The sequence below is a fragment of the Zalophus californianus genome, chromosome 12, assembly GCF_009762305.2.
Source record: "Zalophus californianus isolate mZalCal1 chromosome 12, mZalCal1.pri.v2, whole genome shotgun sequence".
Classification (NCBI taxonomy): Eukaryota; Metazoa; Chordata; class Mammalia; order Carnivora; family Otariidae; genus Zalophus; species Zalophus californianus.
The window spans coordinates 26,584,173-26,607,466 of NC_045606.1; the positions used below are offsets into that span (position 1 = coordinate 26,584,173).

The 23,294-nt window shown below is 37.9% G+C and overlaps 1 protein-coding gene across 4 annotated transcripts in view; it reads right to left on the reverse strand.

Moving 5' to 3' along the window:
• The window catches only part of PCLO (piccolo presynaptic cytomatrix protein), a 391,986-nt gene that overhangs the window by 170,053 nt on the left and 198,639 nt on the right, over window positions 1-23,294 (reverse strand). For 3 of the 4 annotated variants that reach the window (XM_035723251.1, XM_035723250.1, XM_035723253.1), the window contains exons 5-6: window positions 16,381-21,469; window positions 14,008-16,016 (exon numbers count right to left, since the gene is read on the reverse strand). In XM_035723251.1, the coding sequence (XP_035579144.1) occupies window positions 14,008-16,016; window positions 16,381-21,469 (7,098 nt within the window). The remainder of the gene's footprint in view (window positions 1-14,007; window positions 16,017-16,380; window positions 21,470-23,294) is intronic. The other variant, XM_035723252.1, reaches the window with a different exon arrangement.

A 23,294-nucleotide genomic window follows, 5' to 3' on the forward strand; every position in this document is an offset into this window, starting at 1 on the left:
CACAAGATACCTAGGAATACACCTAGCCAAAGAGATAAAAGATCTATACTCTGAAAACTAAAGAACACTTATGAAAGAAATTGAAGAAGACACAAAGAAATGGAAAACATTCCATGCCCATGAATTGGAAGAACTAATAATAATTGTTAAAATGTCTATACTACCAAAGTAATCTACACATTCGATGCAATCCTGACCAAAATAACATCAATATTTTTCATAGAGCTAGAGAATATACAATCCTAAAATTTGTATGGAACTAGAAAAGACCCCAAACAGCCAAAGTAATGTTGAAAAAGAAAAGCAAAGTGGGAGACATCACAATCCCAGATGTCACTAAAAAGCTGTAGTCATCAAGATAGTATGGTACTGGCACAAAAACAGACACATAGATCAATGGAATAGAAAAGAAAACCCAGAAAAAGAATATCTAATGGAAAGTAGACAGCAAGTCTCTTCAACAAATGGTGTTGGGAAAACTGGACAGTGACATGCAGAAGAATGCTATCTGGACCACTTTCTTACATACACAAAAATAGACTCTAAATGGATGAAAGACCTAAATGTGAGACAGGAATCCATCAAAATCCTAGAGGAGAACACAGGCAGAAACCTCTATGACCTTGGTCATAGCAACTTCTTACTTAGACACGTCTCTGGGCACAAAGGAAACAAAAGCAAAAATGAAGTACTGGGACCTCATTAAGATAAAAAGCTGCACAGCGAAGGAAACAGTCAACAAAACTAAAAAGCAACCTATGCAGTGGGAGAAGATATTTGCAAATGACATATCTGACAAAGGGTGAAGAACTCATCAAAATCAACACCCAAAAAATAAATAATCCAGTTAAGAAATGGACAGAGGACATGAAAAGACATTTCTCCAAAGAAGTCATACAAACGGCCAACAGACACATGGAAAAATGCTCAGCAACATTCATCATCAGGGAAACATAAATCAAAACCACAATGAGATAGCACCTCATACCTGTCAGAATGGCTAAAATTAACAACTCAGCAAACAACAGCTGCTGGTGATGATTTGGGGAAAGGGGAACACTTTTGCACTGTTTCTGGGAATGCAAACTGCTGCAGCCACTCTGGAATCAGTATGGAGGTTCCTCAAAAAGTTAAAAATAGAACTACCCTATGACCAAGTATTCGCACTACCAGGTATTTATCCAAAGGATACAAAAACATTGATCCAAAGGGGCACATGCAACCCAAGGTTCATGGCAGCACTATCAACAACAGCCAAATTATGGAAAGAACCAAAATGTCCATCAACTGATGAACGGATAAAGAAGATGTGGTGTGTGTATATATATATTATGATAATAATATATATGATAATAATATATATACAATATATATACAATGGAATATTATTCAGCCATCAAAAGAATGGTATCTTGCCATTTGCAACAACGTGGATGGAACTAGAGTGATTATGGTAAATAAAATCAGTCAGAGAAAGACAAATACATGATTTCACTCATGTGGAATTTAAGAAATGAAATAGATGAACATAGTGGAAGAGAAGGAAAAATAAAATAAGATAAAGAGAGAGGGAGGCAAACCATAAGAGACCCTTAAATACAGAGAACAAACAGGGTTGCTGGAAGGGTGGTGGGTGGGGCAATGCACTAAATGGGTGATGGGTATTAAGGAGGGCACTTGTTGTGATGAGCACGGTGTTATATGTGAGTGATGAATCACTAAATTCTACTCCTAAAGCCAATACTACACACTATCTGTTAACTAACTTGAGCTTAAATTAAAAAAAAATTCCAATGGCCTTCTTTTGCAGAAATAGAAAAGCTGATCATCAAATTCATATGCAATTTCAAAGAGCCTCCAACAGCCAAAACATATTTTTTTAAAAAGAAAAAAACAAAGTTGGAGGACCCATACTTCCTTACCAGAGCAACTTCAAAGCCATAGTAATCGCAATAGTGTGGTACAGGCATAAGAACACACGTAAATCAACAGAACAGAATTTGAGAGTGCAGAAATAAACCCTTACATCGATGGCTAATTAGACAAGGGTGCTGTCAAAGCTACTCAACAGGGAAAGAATAATCTCTTCAACAAATGATGGTGTATACCCCTACGCAAAAGAATGAAGTTGGACACCTACCTCATACCCTATAAAAAATTAACTCAAAATTGATAGACTACTTAAATAAAAGAGCTCAAACCATAAAACTCTTAAGAGAAAAAAATGGAAGTAAATCTTTATGATCTTGGATTTTAGATATGACATCAAAAGTATGAGTAACAAAAGAAAAAGCAGATAAATGAAACTTCATTGAAAATTTCAAACTTTTGTCTATGAAAAGTCATTATCAAGAAAATGAAAAAAAAAAAAACAACACAACCACCTCAAAGCCATAAGCTTGAGCCCTGCATTAGGCTTGGCAGTCAGTGCAGAGTCTCCTTCTCCCTCTGCCTGACCCCAACCTCTAAAATAAATAAATAAATCTTTAAAAAATATTAAAATCTAAGCTACAATTTTTGATTTTGTAAAAAAATACTATGCCTTGTTTTATAATAAACTCTACCAGTCATAATATGTTTTACATGTCTTCATTATTTCTATCAGAAAATAACAATTTTCAACTTTCTAAACTGTATCAACTCCCTGAACCACTTAAAAGCTTTTGTATAACTAGAAATATAAAATGTACTTCTCACATGAGTAATTATGCTCTGATATGCTTTTAGAGACTTTGTCTAATTTTGGCAATAGTATTCTATTGCATACATGAAATGCTCAATGCTAGGTGAATGTGAAAAAAATGTTTTTCCCTTTTCGTAATTTTTACAAATTTAGTAACCAGCCACATGATTACATAGGGACAAATAGAGGCAATTGTTTGCAATTAACCAATGCCACCCAACCTTACTTTTGTGTTTCACTAAAACAGTATTACATACACTGAAGAATATATCATGGTATGGCCACATAATTTACTGAAAACTTCAATTGTGTTTTGTTCTTCTTGCTGTAAGAGATTAGAATAATGAGAGGTGTTCTCCCTTAATCACATGAACATAGGTCTGTGTCATATTCAAAATATGAGAGCTTTCCTAAGGGACTGTTTGAGTTACAGAGCCCATCCAAACAAAGTTAACCCCTATTTCTGTACAGACACATTTAAAATCTAGTTGGATGGCGGTGCCAATGATAGGACTTTTAAGAATCATGGCCTTGGGGGTGCCTGGATGGCTCAGTCGGTTAAGCGGCTTCCATCGGCTCAGGTCATGATCCCGGGGTCCTGGGATCGAGCCCCACATCGGCTCCCTGCTCAGCAGGGAGCCTGCTTCTCTCTCTGGTTGCAGCTCCCCCTGCTTGTGTGCTCTCTCTTTCTCTCAGACAAATAAAGAAACAAACAAAATCTTAAAAAAAAAAAAAAAGAATCATGGCCTTGAAAATCATGTAAGGCACCGATTTGCCAAGCTTGACATATAAACAGAAGAGCTGTTGTCTTTAAAGGTCTATGGAGGACTAGACCATGACCAAACCTTCAGTGAACAATATATAAATGATTAATTTGCTTTAAAGGATTAAAGAAATATGGCATTTTGATACTTCAGTGCTGTAAAGTCAACTGTTTACTAACTACAAGGATATAAAAATTAAAGTGAGGCTAATGATAATGGCTTCAGGAGTAGGGCACAATATATTTCCAAATTCTACATTTTCATTAGAAAGACACATTGATGTGTCAGTATACAGATACATTTCTTAACTAGTTTGTGGCTTCATTTAACATTACGTTTTCTTGATTACTTTCCTAGGAGAAAAGAAAACGCCTAAAGCTATTGATGACCTCCTTTTTCTCTTCCTTTTAATCTCCCAACATTGTTATTATTACTAAGTTTAAAACCACTCTTTCATTATTACTAAGTTTAAAACCACTCTTTCTGTAGTTACTACTTCAAAAATTCATTGGGGCAGCAAAATATATTCTGCTTATATGTTCTTCACTAGGCAGAAAGAAGGCTTGATGACCAGTAAGCATAAAGAGAAACAAAGAAGTAATTAAAAAGCATTCACATAACCTAAAGGCGATGAAAACTTGATAGCATTAGAATTAAAATAACGTATCAGAACACTGGAAAATGAACACAGATACCTCTTATTTTCTCATTTAACTTTTACATGGTACTTTATTTTTATTTTTATTTTTTTAAAGATTTTATTTATTTATTTGACAGAGAGACAGATAGCGAGAGGAGGAACACAAGCAGGGGGAGTGGGAGAGGGAGAAGCAGGCTTCCTGCCAAGCAGGGAGCCCGATGTGGGACTCGATCCCAGGACCCTGGGATCATGACCTGAGCTGAAGGCAGACACTTAACGACTGAGCCACCCAGGTGCCCTACATGGTACTTTTGGACTAGCACCCTGGATGCTAGGAACCATGATCTAAGGCTGATTCCTTCTTCAAGGGCAAAGCATCATTCACAGTTCTACTATTTACCACTCTGAGATAATGACTATTTCCTTATCAGAAAATGTGTTAAATAGTTGAAGTAGAATAATAAACTTACCAAAAGTTTCCAAGAATTAACATGAAGACTTATCCGAAAACAGAAACATAAATAAAAAAAAAGTAAAATACATGTTCTCCTTTCTCTTTTCAGCAACTTTTTCTTTAAACTCCTGCATAATGAGTTTGGTAGTACTGTCTGCCTGAGAATTATTCCATTTTGATAACAATTATTGATCAAAAAGAGAGACTGTAGTGACCTCCAATGTTTCTATAAAATATTTCCTCATTGGCAAGATTTCACCACAACAAAATTAACTTGATTTCAAATGCTGTAAAGTGTAAATCTCTAATTATGCTACATTTCTGGTATACTGGAATTATTGTATTAATGTATATTGGTAGACATGTATAATCATGTATAATGTATAAATGTATAAAAATGTATAATTAATGTATACTGGTATACATGGTATACTGGAATTATTATTGATTATTTATGTGATAAGTCTTCTAGAGCACTGGATCATTAGCAATTTGAGGAATGATTCAATAACTATCAGAAGTCATGAAAAACATAATGACCATTTTAATAGTGGTGTAAAATGTCTACTAAATTATCTTGGGATAATAAAGGTATTTTATGTTTAGACTCTTAAAAAGCCTTACCACAAAATCACAGAAATCTCTACTGTTTTTTTGTTTCTCTCTCATTGATTGATTATCCATCCTTGGGCCTAGAACACAACCTTGGCACTAAGATAGTTCAGATAAAAATAAAACAAAAATTAAAACATGGCATTAAATAGTTCAGAGTTGCTTTTATCTACATGTTTGCAATGAATTAAGTATTTATTTTTCATAAGTCCAAATCATGTGAAATAGCTCCCCACAAATTAAAGAGAAAATTTTCCTTGTACAGTACTTGACCATGGTCCTTATTCCATATCAACTGCTGAACCATTTGATTCTTTAGAAAAACAACACTATAAACAAGTGATAAAAGAAGGCAGTCAAGTTAAAAAATTGGCAGGGAATATTTTACTCAGTCTTCTAGAAGATAAAACTCATGGGCTTACATAAGTATGGCAATCTATTTACTAAATATTTACTAGACATGTTAAGAGGTTAACTTTTCTTTCCATTTCTCAATTCCACACAATTACATGAGAATAACGGTATACTTGGATGGGTGATTAGACTGATCCAAAAAGAGAGATTGTAGTGACCATTTTCCAAATGGATAATTAATGAAACCTGAGCTTACTGAGTGTTGTGCATTTGAGTGAGCATTTATAGGCATCAGCTCTTGCCATAAAGGGAAGAACTGCAAAACCACCAACAAAGAAGCTTTTTCTAAATATAACATCGTTTTTTCTGTTACAAACATTTCTACTGTTTTAATACTTAATGACACTCTGAAGAAATTCATGCACATTTATTCACATCAAAAGTAAAATTAATATTGTGATGTCAAGTTTTTAACAAAGTATTATAAAATTCTCTACAATTAGCAGTAATTAGTACTTGCAGCCGAGATTTCCACATCAAGGTTCAAAGAAGTAAATGACTAAGCCATCTAAGTAGTTTCTAGGCCTGGAGACTCAGCTCTGGGATTAGGGCTGAGCTCTATCAAAAAACAAACAATGGAGACTTGCCTTGTTCCTGTCATGCCAAAACATACTACCTAATAGATCAGAAATTAAAATGTGGTCCAACCTACTAAGAGCAATTTATTAATGTAGCTAAAATGGCTTATTAGATGCCCCAACAATGTTTGTAAATATATAATTTTTCATAAACATATATAATCATTCACTAGCGAAGTGACAAGTGTAATCACCTTCTATTACAAATCTTCTATTTCTATTGAATTTTTGTTTCCTCAAGAGGAAAAAAGCTAAGTTTTTATTTGCCATTTCCTAAAATTTTTTTGACCAAAAAAATTCTGCAAAAGCAGTTAAAATCTAGCTCAATGGTTTCTTATACTGTTTTTAAGCATTAAGGTTCAATTTTTCGACCGTTTAAATTTGAATCCCTTGCATCTTGTTCTCGAGGTTAAAATAAAATAGATTTAAAAAAAACCCCATTGTTGTTTACAGCTTCAGGCTAAATAAACCGAGGTAGTTTAAACTAGCCAGTTCATTGAAGACTCCATTTACCTCACCACGCTTGTTCTAGTGCTCTCCTAATTCAAACTCTACAGGTAATTCACAGTACAGAACAGTACCAAAAAGAAAACCCTATTAAATCCAGGGCTTCATTTGATGCAGATGGAATTAATCTTGGCTGAGTATGGAGGCTGGGGATGGAACTTCAGGTTCCTCATCTTTACACTGTGCCTATAAAATAAACATAAAGCCTATAGAAAATAAGTGACTTGGATCTCAACCAAGCAACTGTATGTGAAAATAATGTATTACTTATATGAGGCCACAAAAGCATGAAGTATTTTATGTATGTATATTGTATATGTGGATATATATGCATATACACCTATTATAAACGTAGATAGTAGTCCTCCCTTATCCATGGGAGACATGTTCCAAGATCCTCAGTGGACGTCTGAAACCATGGATAGTACTGAATGCTATAAACTGTTTTTTCCTATAGCCACATATCTATGACAAAGTTTAACTTGTAAATTAAAGTAAAAGATTAATGACAATAATAAAATAGAACCATTACAATACACTATAATAAAAGTTACGTGAATGTGGTCTCTTCCCTCTCTCTCAAAATATCTTACTGTACTCTACTCATCCTTCTTCTTGTGATGATGCCAGATGATAAAATGCCTATATGATGGGATAAAGTGAGGTGAATGACAGAGTGTTAGACTGCTGTTGACCTTCCAACAATACTTCAGAAGGAGGATCATCTGCTTCCAGACTGTGGTTGACTATTGAAAGCGAAGCCATGGAAAGCAAAACCATGGGTAAGGAGGGACTTCTGTATTCCGATGGTGAATATGATAATGTCACATAGCTACGAGGATACATTGTGATGCCTCTATATATCTTATACCTCAAAGTATAAAATCAAATTTCCAAATTTTTTGTATTATAATTATTTTAGTTGTTTCCTAATTTTTTCAGTCATAATTAATGCAGATTAGACAATCATTAAGTAGTTAGTAATTTTTAGAAATTTCTACAAATACGCAAAATTCCATGTGCGTATGTTAGGAAGGGAGGTATTTGGGAGAATAGGTATGCAGCTTTATTGTCAAGTCAGTTACAAATAGCACAACTATCCACAGGAGAAAGTGTAGTGAATTGATCAGAAACTAATACTCTGATAATATATTTAAAAAGCTAATTAATATTAAATAATGTTCTACGTTTTTAAACTGTGCCAGTAATAATCAATGCTGTATTAATTCATAACTCCCCTATGTTAAACTGGCATGTCCGAATATTTAAGTGTTACATTTTAAGCGTTTCTTAAAATTATGTTCATTTGCATATTTGGAAATGTAGATGTCTGGTTAAGGATAATACAAATGATCTGATTTTTTTCCTCCTTCAGGCTAAAAACCTTTGTTTTGTCCTTACATTAGTCCTTACATACGGACTACAGCAATGTTAACTCCTTAAAACTAAATTGATGAGATCAACTTAAAAGCTTTCTGGTTTTCACTCACCGACATTTATATGTGTATAATATATATATAAACATAATGTAATGTATAATATGTAATGTGTATATATATGTATATGTACACACATTAGTTTTATTTTTATATCTTAATAATTAATTCCCATAAATTATTATTCTATTGTCATTTCTTTTGGACAATACTTTAAAATAGTATTTCCTGTTTCAATTTTGAAACAGTCACATTTTCAAGTGCAAGATTTTAATCATAAAGAAGTATCATGAGAAAAATACATTAGTAATGAAGAAAGAGCTACAGAAAGAATAATTATGATTTACAAAGCCAGTCTTTATTATCTGACTAATCTTTACTGACACACGTAAATACCACCATTATAAAACAGGTAATTTCATCAAAGTCAGTTTTAATAGACTGATTTACCTTGTTTTTCAAAAAGAGTTATAAAAAGCAACCCCTAGTAATTATTAATTTTTAAATCATACTTGGCCATCACAGTCATTATTTCTTAATTCTGTATATTCTGACAGAAATAAAATTTTTCACTTTAGGTTATGGAATTACTTTCAGAAATATGTATTAAAGGGGTCTAAAAATCTTAAAAATAGCTATCAAAACAACAATCAGTGAAGCAAAACATATTCTTGTAAAAATCAGCTCATGAATTACCATCTGCTTTGCAACAGGGTCCTGGCTTAAAGTCTAGAACAAAAAGATTTTAATAGGGAGTTTGTATTATTATTCAAAAAGCTCTACACTTGTTCAATAAGTCTAAGGGTAAGAAAAAACAGCTTTAACACTCAGCCTAGGCCTTACAAGGCATACAGAGGTGATATCCTTTTAAATGTAGTTTATTTTAGTGCAGAAAGTGGTATGTATCATCACTGGCAAAATGTGCTATTTCTGAAATGTCTTTTTTTAAAGAAATCACTCAAAAATGCTATTTTTTAAGATCAAGAAATCTTTTGAGTGAATTAGACCCCTTCTAGCACCAAACGAATTCTTTGAATTTACAATGCTATTTCTCCCAGTGGATGGTGTCCCTTTCTCCCCTGATTTTGTAGAGAATATGCTATATGACCCTCCCTTGCTGAAGTTATTGATCATGTGAGGCAATGGTGTAAATCAATCTCATTGTATATAAGAAAGATGAAGAGCATGAGGAACACATTTTGGTGCTCTCGTTTATTTACCCAGAAGAGTAAATTTAAAATGGTCACAGAGAACAGGAATCTGATATTTGTAGAGAGGAGGCACTCTATATTCCACAGAATATGAAAGCCACATAGTTACTCGGAGATTTGAGAATTATTTGCATCAACCCATAAAGTAAAGCTCTTTAATGACAGTTGGCAAACCTGTGCTGAGGACATACAGATATTGCCAAATGCCAACCCAAGGAAAGGGAATCAACAGGGGTAGGTATCTACAGTTGCCAGACTTAGTGACGGGAAGGTGGTAAATGTTGCTTCATTTAACCATTACTGAGAGTGGCATCATTGGAGCATTCTATACCACTTTCTACCTATTTTTTTTTTTTTTTTTTTTTTTTTTAGCTATTTGGCTTCCATTAAGCATTCTAGTTGAAGAAGAGCTTTACCAGTAAAAGTGGGAAAATCATTGTGCACATACTACCTTTCATTAGAAAGCATCCTTCTTCCTGTGTTCTTTCTAAACTGTGATGAAAATACATCATTATCAACTCATATATGGGTAGTGAGCTTAACCTCACGGGAAGGAATAAACGTTGACTTTGTTTCCGTTATATCTCTTGAGAATTTGCCTGGGGAGTAAATTGAAGGACTTAAGGAAAAAGGCAGTAATCTTCTTCCATGTTTACTCCGAGTTAAAAATTTACATTTGTAAAAGGAAGTAGGCTACAAGATAAAACTGTTTGTTTACATGTGTTTTTTTTAAGATTTTATTTATTTATTTGAGAGAGAGAGCACGAGCAGGGTGAGGGGCAGAGGGAGAAGCAGACTTCTGCTGAGCAAGGAGCCCAGTGTGGGGTTTGATCCCAGGACTCCAGGATCATGACCTGAGCTGAAGGCAGATGCTTAACTGACTGGGCCACCCAAGTGCCCTGGTTCCATAAACGTTATCAAAAAATAGAGTTTGGCTTTGAGGCTATGACTTTGATGCCAGAATGACGGGGTCTAGAAAAAGGGATAGAGTTCACTCTTAAAGACACTGGGGAACATTACATAACTCCATAAAATTATCTCAGATAACTCCCTGCTTCAGTTATGCACATTGCGCACATTATTTTGTGATTTTATGTTAATCAGTGCTAATTTTAACTAACTGAATACATAAGACATCTAGGGCTTAGCATGAACTCAAAGCGCCAGTGAAACACTAACTAGACACTAGCCATTTTTCTGCCTTAGAATTCCTGTGTCAAAGATATGACCCAGGTTCCACGATGGAAAAACCATAAGCGAGTTAAAGGACCTCATGCCACCTAGTTGAATTCCTATGGGGGTAGGAATAGAATAAAATTTAGATCTCTGATGTTCCAAATTGCAAAATTAAGACAAATGTTCTGAAACTCCAAGAAGGAAGATCTGACCCATAAGAAGAATTTGGTAATAATTAAAGTGCTCCAAAAAGTTTCTGAGATAGTTACTAAGACAAAAAAGTGAATATGGAAAGAGGACCAAAACCAAACCAACCAAGGAAAAAACAGTCCACATTTGCCTTGAACAAACAAAAAGTACAATACAGTGCTTTGTTATATTATTATTATTATTAATTTTTTTTTAGAGAGAGAGCATGCGCAGGGCAGAGGGACAGAGGGAAAGGGAGAGAATTCCAAGCAGGTTTCACACTCAGCATGAAGCCTGATGCAGGGCTCGAACTCAGGACTTGGAGATCTTGACCTGAGCCGAAATCAAGAGTCTGGCATTTAACTGACTGAACCATTCAGGTGCCCCAGGAAGATTTATTTAGAGAATGAGGTAAGGAGAACCTCTTTGTAGTAGTAAAACTTAAGCAGAAACCTGTCCACAGGAATGAACCAGGCGAAGATCTGAGGAGAGAGAGATCCCAACACAGGGCTGGGATGGGGATGAGGTTGGCACATCCATCAAATGGCAAGGTCAGTGGTTGGAGCAGAGTGAAGGAGGGGGGCAAATGTGAGGAGTCACCGGTGAAGTTGTAAGGCAGGTAGAGAAGAGATCATATGGGTCCCTGTTAAGAAATTTCTAAGATATTCTGAATTTGATGAGGAGTACTGGAGAATTTAAGCTGTGGAGTGTGTGATATAATCCGGCATACATTTTGGGAAATCACCTTAGGTGCAGTATAGAGAAATGACGGTAAAGAAAACACAAGTGGGGGAAGTCCAAGGGCTAGTGAACAGTGTAAAGAAAAAAAAGATGGTGCCTTTGGTCTAATCTCTTGATGGCCACGGGAAGGAAATCCAAATTCTAACTCAGCAAATTAGATGCCCTGTGACATGTTCTTTACTACTTATCGAGTTTCATTTACAGTAAACTTCTTCCTCCCCTTTGTTTTATGTCTGTTCATCAGTCTGAACGTTTGCATATTCTGTTTCCTCTATTTAGAAGGACCCCCTTTTTTCTCTTCATGATCCCACAGAGATTTCACCCTCATGTTTCAGAACCTCCTCTTTGAAACATTTCCTGACACTTCTTGAGAAAGGAGATCTCACCACAGAATCTCATATAGGATAGAACTTCTCTTTTATATTATTTATATTTATACAAATATAAATATATATTTATATTACAGTACGCTATTTTATGCTATGTTGTCTCAATGGCTACTGAATGGTGTGGTTCTTTTCAACTTCACTAGTCTGAGAAAATCAACAGTGTGTAAATTACTGAGCTAAACTTCTTAAACACATATCACTATGAATATCACTTACAAGATTATTCTTTTCAATACAACTAATCCATGCTTATAATGAAGGAATTAATTTAGTTTTTAAAACAGACTCAAAGCATGTCTAGAAATGGGCAAAGAAACCAATTATAAAATTCACATATTAGAATCAAAGTATCCAAAGTTCCAAAAACATTGCCTGTATACAAAAATGGTCTGCCTTGTGCATGAAATAAAACAGTATCTTTGAGTTGATATACAATTCTTCCACATTAAATCACTGAGTTGGACCAATTGAAAAAAGGAAGTACTGAATTGTGCTTCAAGGCTCAATCCACCCAGGATTTTTCAGGCTCAGAAATTATTTAGTAAATTCTACCCAACTTCTTTTGTGATTAGACAGTCAATCAGTATCATTAGCTGTAACAGAACCTACATAAGTCACTGTATCTTTCATTTCACACTTCCAAATCTGAAGTCAATAGTGTGGAAAAAAAATTACTGACAACTTCAACCTCTTCTTTAACTGAGTTCATATGAATTAAGGGTACGGGGCCATATGTTAAGTAAATGATCAAAACACCAACTGGAAAAGCCTATTCTTTCTAAGGATGCAAACCGTAAATAATACTTTAAAGTCCTGTCAAAAACCACATTTTCCAAGTTTTCCAAGCAACTCTTTAGGTGAATTTATATGCCACTGCTATACAAATAAATACCTATACATACAGCTGAGTTGAAAATCACTTCTCACAACAGATTTAATTCTAGAAACAAAGCCATGGAAAAAATAACTCTCTGTAAATTGAACGAAATTCTCAATGCACCAGTGGTTTCCTGACTTACCAGTTATGACCTCTGCCCCACACGAAGACAAGTTTACTTTGAGGACATACTGTTTGAGAAAATATGTAATAACAAAATGTCACTATGAAACTAGAAAACAGCCATGAATCTGTCATTTTTTAATATGCCTATCAAGTTGTCTATACACCTATAAATAGACTTGTAGTCATATTTAACGGCATATTTTTCAGCCCACAGCCAATGTTTAATATACATGGGCCAGTGGAAATACAGCAATGACTCAGAAAAAACCTATTTAGGAGCTTCAGGGTTTGACGACCTAGAGTTCACAAACCAGTAAATTAAGAGAACTTTTAATTTGAACATCTTGTATTAAACTGAACCATCATATTTATCAATAGCTTTCTGTTATGTATTAGGTTTTTAAAGTAGGATACACGTATTTCTACAGATGATTATTATCATTTCTTATTAGCTCAGCTACAGAGAGCCTCACAAATGTGTTTAACATACCTACACATGTTCTTTCTCCTTTGAAGCATACCTACGTATTTTTAAATAATTAATCACTATTATTCAAAGAAACATAAAAATTCTTTTTGCTTCTGTAAGCCCCGGGACTAAGGCTTAACTGAAGTTAGATTAAGAAAGTTGCCAGAAACTAAACAAGCATGGATGAACTATGAAATTAAATTACACTTTCATCTCCCTGCCCTAGAAATGCTCTTTTGAGCAGTAAATGTCCTAAGCCCAGGAAATATTCTGGCCTGAGGAAGACGAAGCTGCTTGGATGATCTCCAAGGACCTTCCCACTAGAGGTTTCCAATACCCATGGATCTAAATTTAGGGCCATCCTTTACCTTCTCTGTTTATGTTCAGTATTTATTCCATCATACCTGAATTGAATATTAATTATACTCACTGAAAGCAACAATTGACAATTGATACTTGGGAGATTTCAAGATTAGAAGCAAACTTTCAATCTCATGAAGTCATGAAGTAATACACTTCTTTCTCATTTTGCCTCACCTAAGATGCTTTCTCTTTCTTTGGTATTTCTAACTGGATGTATACTTCTCTATTTTTCCCCAAATTTCTAAAGCAACAGTCCTCACTAAACTGTAGTACTAGGTTTCGGAGGTTACCAGGAGCCTCATTGTCTGCTCAGGTCTGCAAACACACGGTTAACATCAACTCATCTATTGTCTTCTCACTGAAAAGAATCACTCTTACCGTGTAGCCCTCGGTATACTGAAAAGGAGCCCTGGAACTTTCATCTGCTGTTGGACTCAGAGGCTTGGGGTCAGACATGGACCGCTGCATCATCTTGGCTGTCTTAGGACTTGCAGGGGGCACTTTAGCCATATCTGGATGCAGTACTTTCTGCGGACTTATATCATCAGGGAGGGGTTTTTCATAAGGAACAAAGGCTGATTCTAAGGCTTTGCCTGGTGAAAGTGGTGAGATGGGTGAATAAAGGACTTTTGGAGATTTGGGTGGGGAAGGAGCCAGCTGTAATGTGGAATCTGCCCGAAGGTGAGATGAGTAACCAATCTCTAAAGGTGTTGGGCGTTTCTTGTCTTTGGGTGGAGATGTGGCACTCAGGTATGGAGGACTCTGTGTGTCTGATTCTGCTTCTGTTTGACATCCTAAACTGCCCCCTTTGTAAGTCTTTTCAGGTGCTGAAATGTGTTTAATTATTTCTACCTTGGCATCCACGCGCGCCCGTACTGATGGTGTTCTTATGGTTCCCACTGGTTCAGTCTGCACAGATATCTCTGCTACTGTTTGAACTGCGATACTGGAGACTTTGGAAAGGGGTTTGGTCTTGTCAGCCTCCGTAGTGCTGTCACCGTACTTGCCGACTCGAGCTTTTCTCCTTGCTCTAGTAGGCATATCCCATTCGTCCTGATCTTCATCATCGGTTTGGACGCTCGTATCAACACTCTTCTTGGTTCTCCTCCTCCGACTCACGTAACTCCGATCGGCTGCATCCTCGTCATCCGTTTGTACGCCGCTGTCCACAATCTTTTTAAAGCACCGGGGATCGTCGGATTCCCCCATCTCGTCATATTGTCCACGGCCTTTAGCTGCAGAGCTTCTCTTTTTGGGTGGTTTCTCATCTTTTACCACCACGTCTGTCAGAGGTATTTCTGAAACAGTACTCAGGATGCCAGGTGGGGCGATGTACTGAGTAACACCATCAGACTGAACCGTGTACCACCCTTGGCTCTGTGGTATTTCAATAGCCACAACAGCAGAGGCGGTGGTGGTTGCATCCTCTGTTGCCCAAAACTGACTGCCTTCTGGGGCAGCGTACTGACCCTCCAAAATTGCCTGCTCTGTCGTGGTCTCTGGAGAAGCAGTTCCAGAAGGGTCATAGTTATACTGGTAGATCTGGCGAATCTTTTGCTCTTCTAGCTGCTGGTGAAGCTGTTGCTGCAGCTGCTGGATCTGCTCCAGCTGTAACTGTTGCTGAGCTAATGTCTCTTGCCTCATCATGAACTGGGCTTGCCGCTCCTCTTCTTGCTGATAGAGAAGGTGCTGCTTCATAGACTGTAGCTCCTCCAGCTTTTTTTGAACCATGATCTTTTCTTGTTCCCGGAATCTTTGAATTTCCTGACGTTCCCACTCCAGTTCCTCAGCAAAACGCTGCTGCTTAATTTTCTCCAGTTCCAAGAGCTCACGCTCCAAGTCGAGCTGCTGCTGTTGTTTATCTTCTTCAGGGACAATTAAAATAGCACTTTCATCTCCCACCACTTCAGGAAACACTTCAGATGCTGTGGTTAAAGTGGGAACTGAGTCTATTGTCTCAGCAGTAAGAGGTTCCACTGTAAGAGTTTGCAAACTGGCATTGATATCAATACCAGTTGCTGCCATGTCTGTTTCAGATGCACCTGTTGTTAGGAAATACGATCGAGGCATTGGCTGGCTCTGGTGCAGGGCGGATAATGAAGTCACTGCGTCAACTGTGTGCACACCTGACAAATCCCTCACTGTGGTGCTGAAAATGGAGCCAGGCTGTGTGGTGATTGCAAATGTGGAGGGAATTGGAGTTGCTACTGAAGAATAGACAACACCATTAGATGACCGCAAAACGCTCCCCACACCATACTGGGATCCTGGAGGTGGAGTCATTCTTGCTGTGGAATATTGTGGGGTACTAATCCCAACTTCTGAAATGACTTGTCGTGTTTCTGGATATGGACCTGTAGTCTTGCTTGAATAATCCATTACCTCACCTGAAATATAGGGTAGAGTTATAGTCCAGTTCCCAGAATGAATGATGCTTTTCGAGTTTGAAAGCCCTCTCAATCTTGACGAACATAACGAATGGGACTGCATGCAAATCCACAGGTTAACCTAATTAGATGCTGAATCAAAGCGCTGTTGAACATGCAGGCACATGCGGGTGACTTTGGGCAGAACAAATTAAAAAATGAAGGAACGAAAGCGCACATGTACTCCGAAATATGTTGCGAAAACATCCAAAGAAAGAGAAAAAGTAACAAAACCGGAAAAGGGACCAGATTTTTCATCCTGAAATGAGATGAGGGACACCATACTGACATTTCAAGGAAAGGTCTGCTGCCACATCATACTGACCTGTAGTAATTCTCCCTGAAGTTAGATCTACTGCTGCATCAGTTCCTCCAGAATAATCAAAAGCATTTTTACTTTTATAGAAAAAATGTCCAGCTTCTGCCAAATTAGTGTCAGACATGGAAGGTTTCATTCCCCCAATCCCTCTATAACCATATGGCCCTGATCGATCGTATTGATAGTGGTCATCCCTATAACCAAAACGATCCTCAGGAAGAGTAGTTGCAGGCTGCTGGGCTGTGCAGCTCCTTCCAAAGGGTAACTTATAAACCATATCACAGCATACAGCTCTTCTTCCTGCAGTCAGATCAACAGGCTTTTCATCATCTTCTATTATTTTGGTCACCACACCTGAAGTGGATTCATCCATTGTAACAACAGTTCTGTGAGACTTTGTTGTACTGAGGTCTACTACTTCTCCGTCAGTGATCCCCTGGGATGTCATGCTATCAGTCCATCCATTTGTGACACCAACAGGAGGCACAGTAACAGGTTTTGTAATAGCTGATGTCACTGGGTGTGCCGGAGGACCTAAGGATAAGTTTATTGGTGCGTCCTCCCTAACTGCAGGGAAGGCCTGGCCACTTAGTATCCTGTATGGGGGCTCAGCATGCTTTGATGTAGTAAGCTGGAGTGGTGCTGTTGTTGCTTGTGCTGCGCCCACTAAGCTTTCTGTGCCCATGGTGTAACCTGAACTAGCTGTACACGTGACAACAGTCACTGTCTCAGTGACCAGGGACATTGGCCTTATTACTGATGGAGTAGCACTGAGATTTATAATGGACGGCTGGACAGCACTAATCTGTCTGCCATAAATGTCACTTGCAGTGGTCTGCCTTTTCATATCCATGGTGGAAGCAGAAAGATCCATACACTTTTCAGTTGCTTTAACTTCTACTTTTGGTACTGTACGCAAATCAATGACATCCCCAACAAGCTGCACCTTTCCGTTTTCCTTATGCTGACGCTTCTCTAAATGTAGGTTATCTAGAGCAAGAGGCTCTGGAGGAATTGAGATCGAGACACTGCTGAGCCCAACACCAGGGATTGCACTTCTGGCTGCTGAGACCTCAGCCTTAGAAACTTCAGTTGTAAAAAACTGTGTCACTGAGGTTGGGGCTGCCTGAAATGAAGATAGTGTTGTGACAGGGAGAGCAGAAAATGTCTCCAGAGCTCCAGAGATGTACAAGCTCTGTTCTGAAGAACTTGGCATTCCTGCAGTTGTTAAAGGAGAAACTATAGAAAACACTGGATCGATGGAAATCAGGTCTTTGGGGGGTGATCCCAGGGGCCAACTGGTAATTGCTTGACTAGCTGAAGAATCTGTTGGAGTCCCAGGTTCAGATGGCAATGTGATAACCACGTAGGTTTCCATGAGGGATTTGGAAAATCTTGGGGAGGACTTGTTAGAGTGAGGGGAAAGTGGGGAAGTAGGGGAAGGTAATTTATAATCTGCTGAAGTCACTAAATTTAGTGTCATATTTGAAGTTAAAGATAGACCTGTCGGTTTGGGGTGTGTATCTGCTGATTTTTGTGGAGTTACTGGAAGCTGAGGAACTGCTGGTTTAGGGGCAATTGGAGGTTTGCTTGGCTCAGGTCTGTGTGTAAATACAAGTCCAGATGGGATGGAAGATGGTTTAGGAGGAACAGGAGGAGGTGCAGTGGTACATATTTTTGTTACAGGTAACCCACTACTTCTTGGAATAGCTGTGGCCTCTACTGTAGTAACAGCGTCAACTAGAGGTGTGGCTGTAGGAGTTAGAGTCACTGGAGCTGTAACTGTTAACTTTTTTTTAGGATGAACAGGTGGTTTAGGTGAGGTTGGTGGAGGAAGAGGTGGAGGAGGAGGAGGAGGAGGTGGAGGGGGAGGAGGGGGAGGGGGAGGGGGAGGTGGGGGAGGAGGTTGGGCTGATGCATCCAAAGAAGAACTTCTAAAGAATGGACGAGTTTTAGTTGGTAGAGGGGTAACAGAAGGACGGCCAGATGGTAACTGAGATGCAGGTTTTGCTTGATCAAAGACCCGTCCAGACAGAAAGCATGTTGCTGGAACCTGCTCCTCCATGGCAATAGCAGAGGAAGGAAGGTGATCAAACACAATTTCAGATAAGCCCGTTTTTGTTAGTTCAACCTCAGACTTTTCCCTTTTATCTCTGTAAGCTTCCAAAACCTCAAGAATAATTCCATTCCCTGTGTCCCTCTTGGCTTTCTTCATTGGGTCTTTTTCAGATGGAGATGAGTCAGTGGCAATAGTGTCGGCAATGAGCCCCTCGGGTTTAGCTCCTACAGATTCTATGCTAGGAGGTTCCATATCAGATAAGGAAATCACAATATGTTCAGCACTGGTTCTTCCATCTGGTATAGCAGTCCGATCAAAAGAGATACTTATTTCTTCTGGATAGTCTATAACACTGCCTGGAAAATACGTTGATGAAGAAATCTCCTCAGAATCTTCAAACTTAGTTACTATGTCCACTGGCTCCGTATAAACTGTGGTTATGCTATCCAAGGTAGTAACGGGTGAGGAGCTATCTGTGGTACAAACTGAAGAAACAGATGACGTGAGAGAGGGTGTGTCAGAGGGTGGGACAGATGTAGCACTTTCTGAAGGCTCAGAGTAGGTCAAAATCAGTGACTCGTGGGCAATTATTTCTTGAATTTCCCTCGTATAATCAGTTACATATTCATCCTCAATTTCTTCTGTTGAAAAATGTTGGGTTATTTTGACATCGGGGATAGAGAGCGTTGTACTGCTGGTCGAATCTGTAAGAGATGCTCCTGAGAGAACACTCGATGTCAAAGATGCATCAGGCACCCTGTCAAATTCCACGGTAGACTCTGTCATATCAAGCCCAATGGGGGGCTGGGTTGGACTGGATCCAGGTGTTAACTGCATCTGCTGCTTCTTCATGAGTTCTTCATAGGCAGCATCGGCATCTAATAATTTTTTTTCTTCACTGGTAGAAGTTACCATACTACCCAGATCCACTATCTCATGGCTTTCAGGGATGATATAAGAGCTCGAAACGATGTCTTCTTGAGGCACAACAGAATGTAAGCTTTCTAACTCATAAAACTCTTTCTGGAGGTCTGTTATTTTTTGCATAGGATCTTCATAAACCTGTTCTGGAATTCTTATTTTTTGCTCTTTCCCTCTCTGCTGCATAAAACCATTTTCATCTTCTTGCCTTGTTAGCAGACTGCCATCTACTGAACCATTGTATGTGTCCTCTACTAGAGATTCATAAATATAATCCTCTATTAACATCCCACCATACAAAGGCTCTTTTTCAAACATTTCATCTCGTTCAGTTGCAGCTGGAAAAGCTTTATATTTGTGGGTTTTATGAATCATTTCTTCATACATCTCCTCAGCACTTTTTAATGCCTTTTGGCCACCTTCTTTCTGCACAATAGACTGCTCATCTGTTGGTGAGTACAAAGACACAGCTGTGGGCAATTTATAAACTTTTTGCACTTCTATTATTTTTTCTGGGCTTATTTCAAAACCTTCTGGGTCTGACTCTATGCTAGGTGAGTATTCAGAACAAGAAGATCGATGGAGCTCCTCCATTTCTGCAGCCTGACGTAATTCTTCCGTTGGAGATGCATCTTCAATGGGAGAGAGATTACTTGGTGGTGTCTTTGGTCTTTCCCTCCTTCTCTGAGCTCGAAGTTCATCTTTGTCTTTCTTTGATTTCTTACTAGAAGTCTTTCTTTGTTGCTGCTCCAATTCCCGCTGCTTCTCTTGCTCCTTTAATAATTCTTCTTCCTCTCTCAATTCTTCTTCCTCTGAAGAATCTTCAATAGTAGGTAAGAGAGGACCATGTGACCTGTGCCGAGCTTTACGTTGCTGCTTGCTCTCTCCTTTTTTGTGACTCGGGCTACTGTCACTGTCCTCATCAAGTGATGACACTGATGTAGGGGATGTGCCAGGAGTGAAGCTGGAAGCATGAAGACTAGAAGATCCTTCCCCCCTTGACCTATCTTCTGGAGAGTCTGTCAGGCTTTCCATTTCTAATTCTGGCTCCTCATCAAAATATAGAGCTGTTTTTTTCTGTGAGGACTCTGCAGAATATTTATCTGCTATCGTGCTGTTGAGTTCAATTGTTTTGAATCGACGTAGCCCCCCTCCTCCAGCAATTATAAGTTCTTCACTCTCCTGACTTTTAGTCTCTCTGTACTTAAGCTCAGGACTTTCATCAAATGTCTCATCATCTTCGTCATGCCACGAATGGCGTCTCCCTGCATCATCATCAAAGCTTGCACTGCTTTTCCGAGTTAGTCGCCTGTGTTTCCCTGCTGTCGCTTTCCCTTTCCCTTTTGTTTCTTCCTTCTTCTGGCTCTCAATACTACTACTAATCTCTTTGAGCTGGCTCCTAATGAACTCATCATCTTCAGAACCTGAAGCATCTTCATCAGCACTCATTTCTATGATTTGTTTTCGAATAAAGTCCTCCTCTTCACCGGATCCTTGACTATCTTCTTGTTTATACTCATCACTGCTTGATGAACCGACACTAGTTCTCCGTTTTCTTTGTGGAACAGGTGAGTTCTCACTTTCACTACTGTCTTCAACTGAATCATAAGGCTGTCTTCTGGTAGCCGTGTCATCAACAAACTCAGACCTTTCCTCATGGTCCTTTCTGGAAGGAACATCTTGTTGGCTATCTTTTTTTAAAGGGTCCTTTTCTTCTTGACTCTTTGTGAGCTCCTCTTCTGCAATTGTAGTTTCTAGGGTTTCAGATAAACTCTGAGTTTTCGGTTGGTCCTTGGGCGGTTCAGAAGAGACCTCATGAGGCTGGGTTTTCTTTTCTGCCTTTTCTTCAACAAGTGTACTTGCCTGAGCTTCCAAAATGGATAGGACAGTACTTTCTAACTTAGCCAAATCTGAGGGGCTGGAAGGGCTGCTTTCTTGTGAAAAAGAGTCCTTTTTGAGTCCCTTGAGCAAATCTTTTTCATCACTTGGAATAAGACTTGGAATTTCACCAAGTGAACTTGATATCCCATCAGAAGAATATCCTGTGTCACTCAGACCTTGTGGGCTTTTTGGTTGTTGAGAACTTGAGGTGTCTGATTTGTCATCTTCCTTTTCCTAGCAGGGAGGAAAAGATACAGGAAAACTTAACGTGATTCAACTAGTAACATGGCCTCTCTATTACTCCCAAATAATTACTTTGAACTGAGGAATAATTATAGGATTTTTTAACTATATGCTAGTAATTTTTTTTTTAATCTTTGGATATAAAAAAGTGAAAGTAGTTGATACATATTGACTAAGGTTAGTTTTCATTTAACCTAAGTTTAATTAAATGTCAATTCTCAATGACATTTGATTTTTTCCCATTAATACTCTTTTTACATTTCAATTCCATTTTCTTTCAAACACATCATTATCTTTCTCAGTACATTTATTTTGGGAAAATGTTACAAATTATCAAAGAAAAAAATTAATGTTTTCATTAATATAATCAATACCTTTGAATCATGAGGACAGGCAAAGAAAGAAAAAATCAGAGGATGGACTTTGTACCTGGCTCTAAGTTGTAAGAGATGTTGGAAAATTTACTTAACAAAAATAGGCAGGTAATATGACCATAATGCTATCTGTCTCAACTACCACAAAAGATATTTGAGAGAGAGAGATTCAAATAAGACACTACTGTCTTTATGCATCAAAAACTAATGATGTAATATATGGTGATCAACATAACAATAAAAAAATTAAAAAAAAAAGACACTACTGTCTTTTAAAGACACTTTAAAAGATGCTAAGACACTATATTTACTTGGTATTGTTGTTAATATTATTATTCTATATCACTTGAAGTGAATGTTTAGAGACTTTGAAAAAGTTTGCAATAATTATTAATAATTAAAAATATTTAATAACTTTGAAAAAGTTATGCAATAATTAGCCTGACTCGTGGCTTTAGCTAGAGGGACATATTCAGCTATTTTATTTGTAGTGTTATTAATCTCATTTATACTCAGCATCATACCTCAAAGATATTTAATAAATACCACTTATAAATGTCTTCTGATTTTGAAAATACTTGGACTTTTACCTTTACACTATGTCAAAATCTGGTCCTTTCAACCAGTCCAATAACTAACTTTTGTAAATGGAACCATGGGCTTTCCAGGGAGCTGGACACTAAGTAGACAGATCACAGCCTTGACCTGCTGCTTTCCTTAGGCTCCAATGAGGCCATGCCAGCAGTTTGGTTCAAGAATCAGAGTGGCCTTAAATGAAAATAATAAACATACAGACTTTTTGCCTAAGTCCAAATTCAAAATACCTATAAGCAAAATGAAACTAAACGAATCTAATTGGTTTCCATGCTTCAAGTAGAGTGTTAAAATAAGCCCACAGGCCTATGGAAAGAAGAGGTCAGAAAACAAGCTGCAGGAGGACATGCTCTGTATGACTCTGGCCTCTGAGGCCACCTCAATTCCACTAAGTCTGTATCTTGAACTAACCACCTCAATATCTTCAGTGGGTGTGTAAGCATGGGCTCCTCCAACCACCTGTAGCCCAAATGATCAGACAGAGGTCAGGCTGAACAACAAAAAACAAACATGCAAAAACCTTTCTTCCTTCTTTCTCTCCTTTCCTTCCTTCCCTTCTCTACCTTCCTCTCCTTCTCCTCCTCCTTCTGCCTTTCCTTCTTTTCTTAACTATAGAGTTCTCAAATATAGAAGCTGTTGGTTTGATATTCATTTTACATTCATGTTCATCTCACTACCTGTTGTTACTAGGTATGGTTAGAGATGTATCTTGAACACATTACATGGTAAAATGCTTTGGCCAAATTTACATGACACAGCTCAAATTCAAAAAGACAGTGATATATTATTCATGACTTTAGTGCAAAAAACCAGTATATATTCTTTAGTTTATCATGAATTAACTTCCC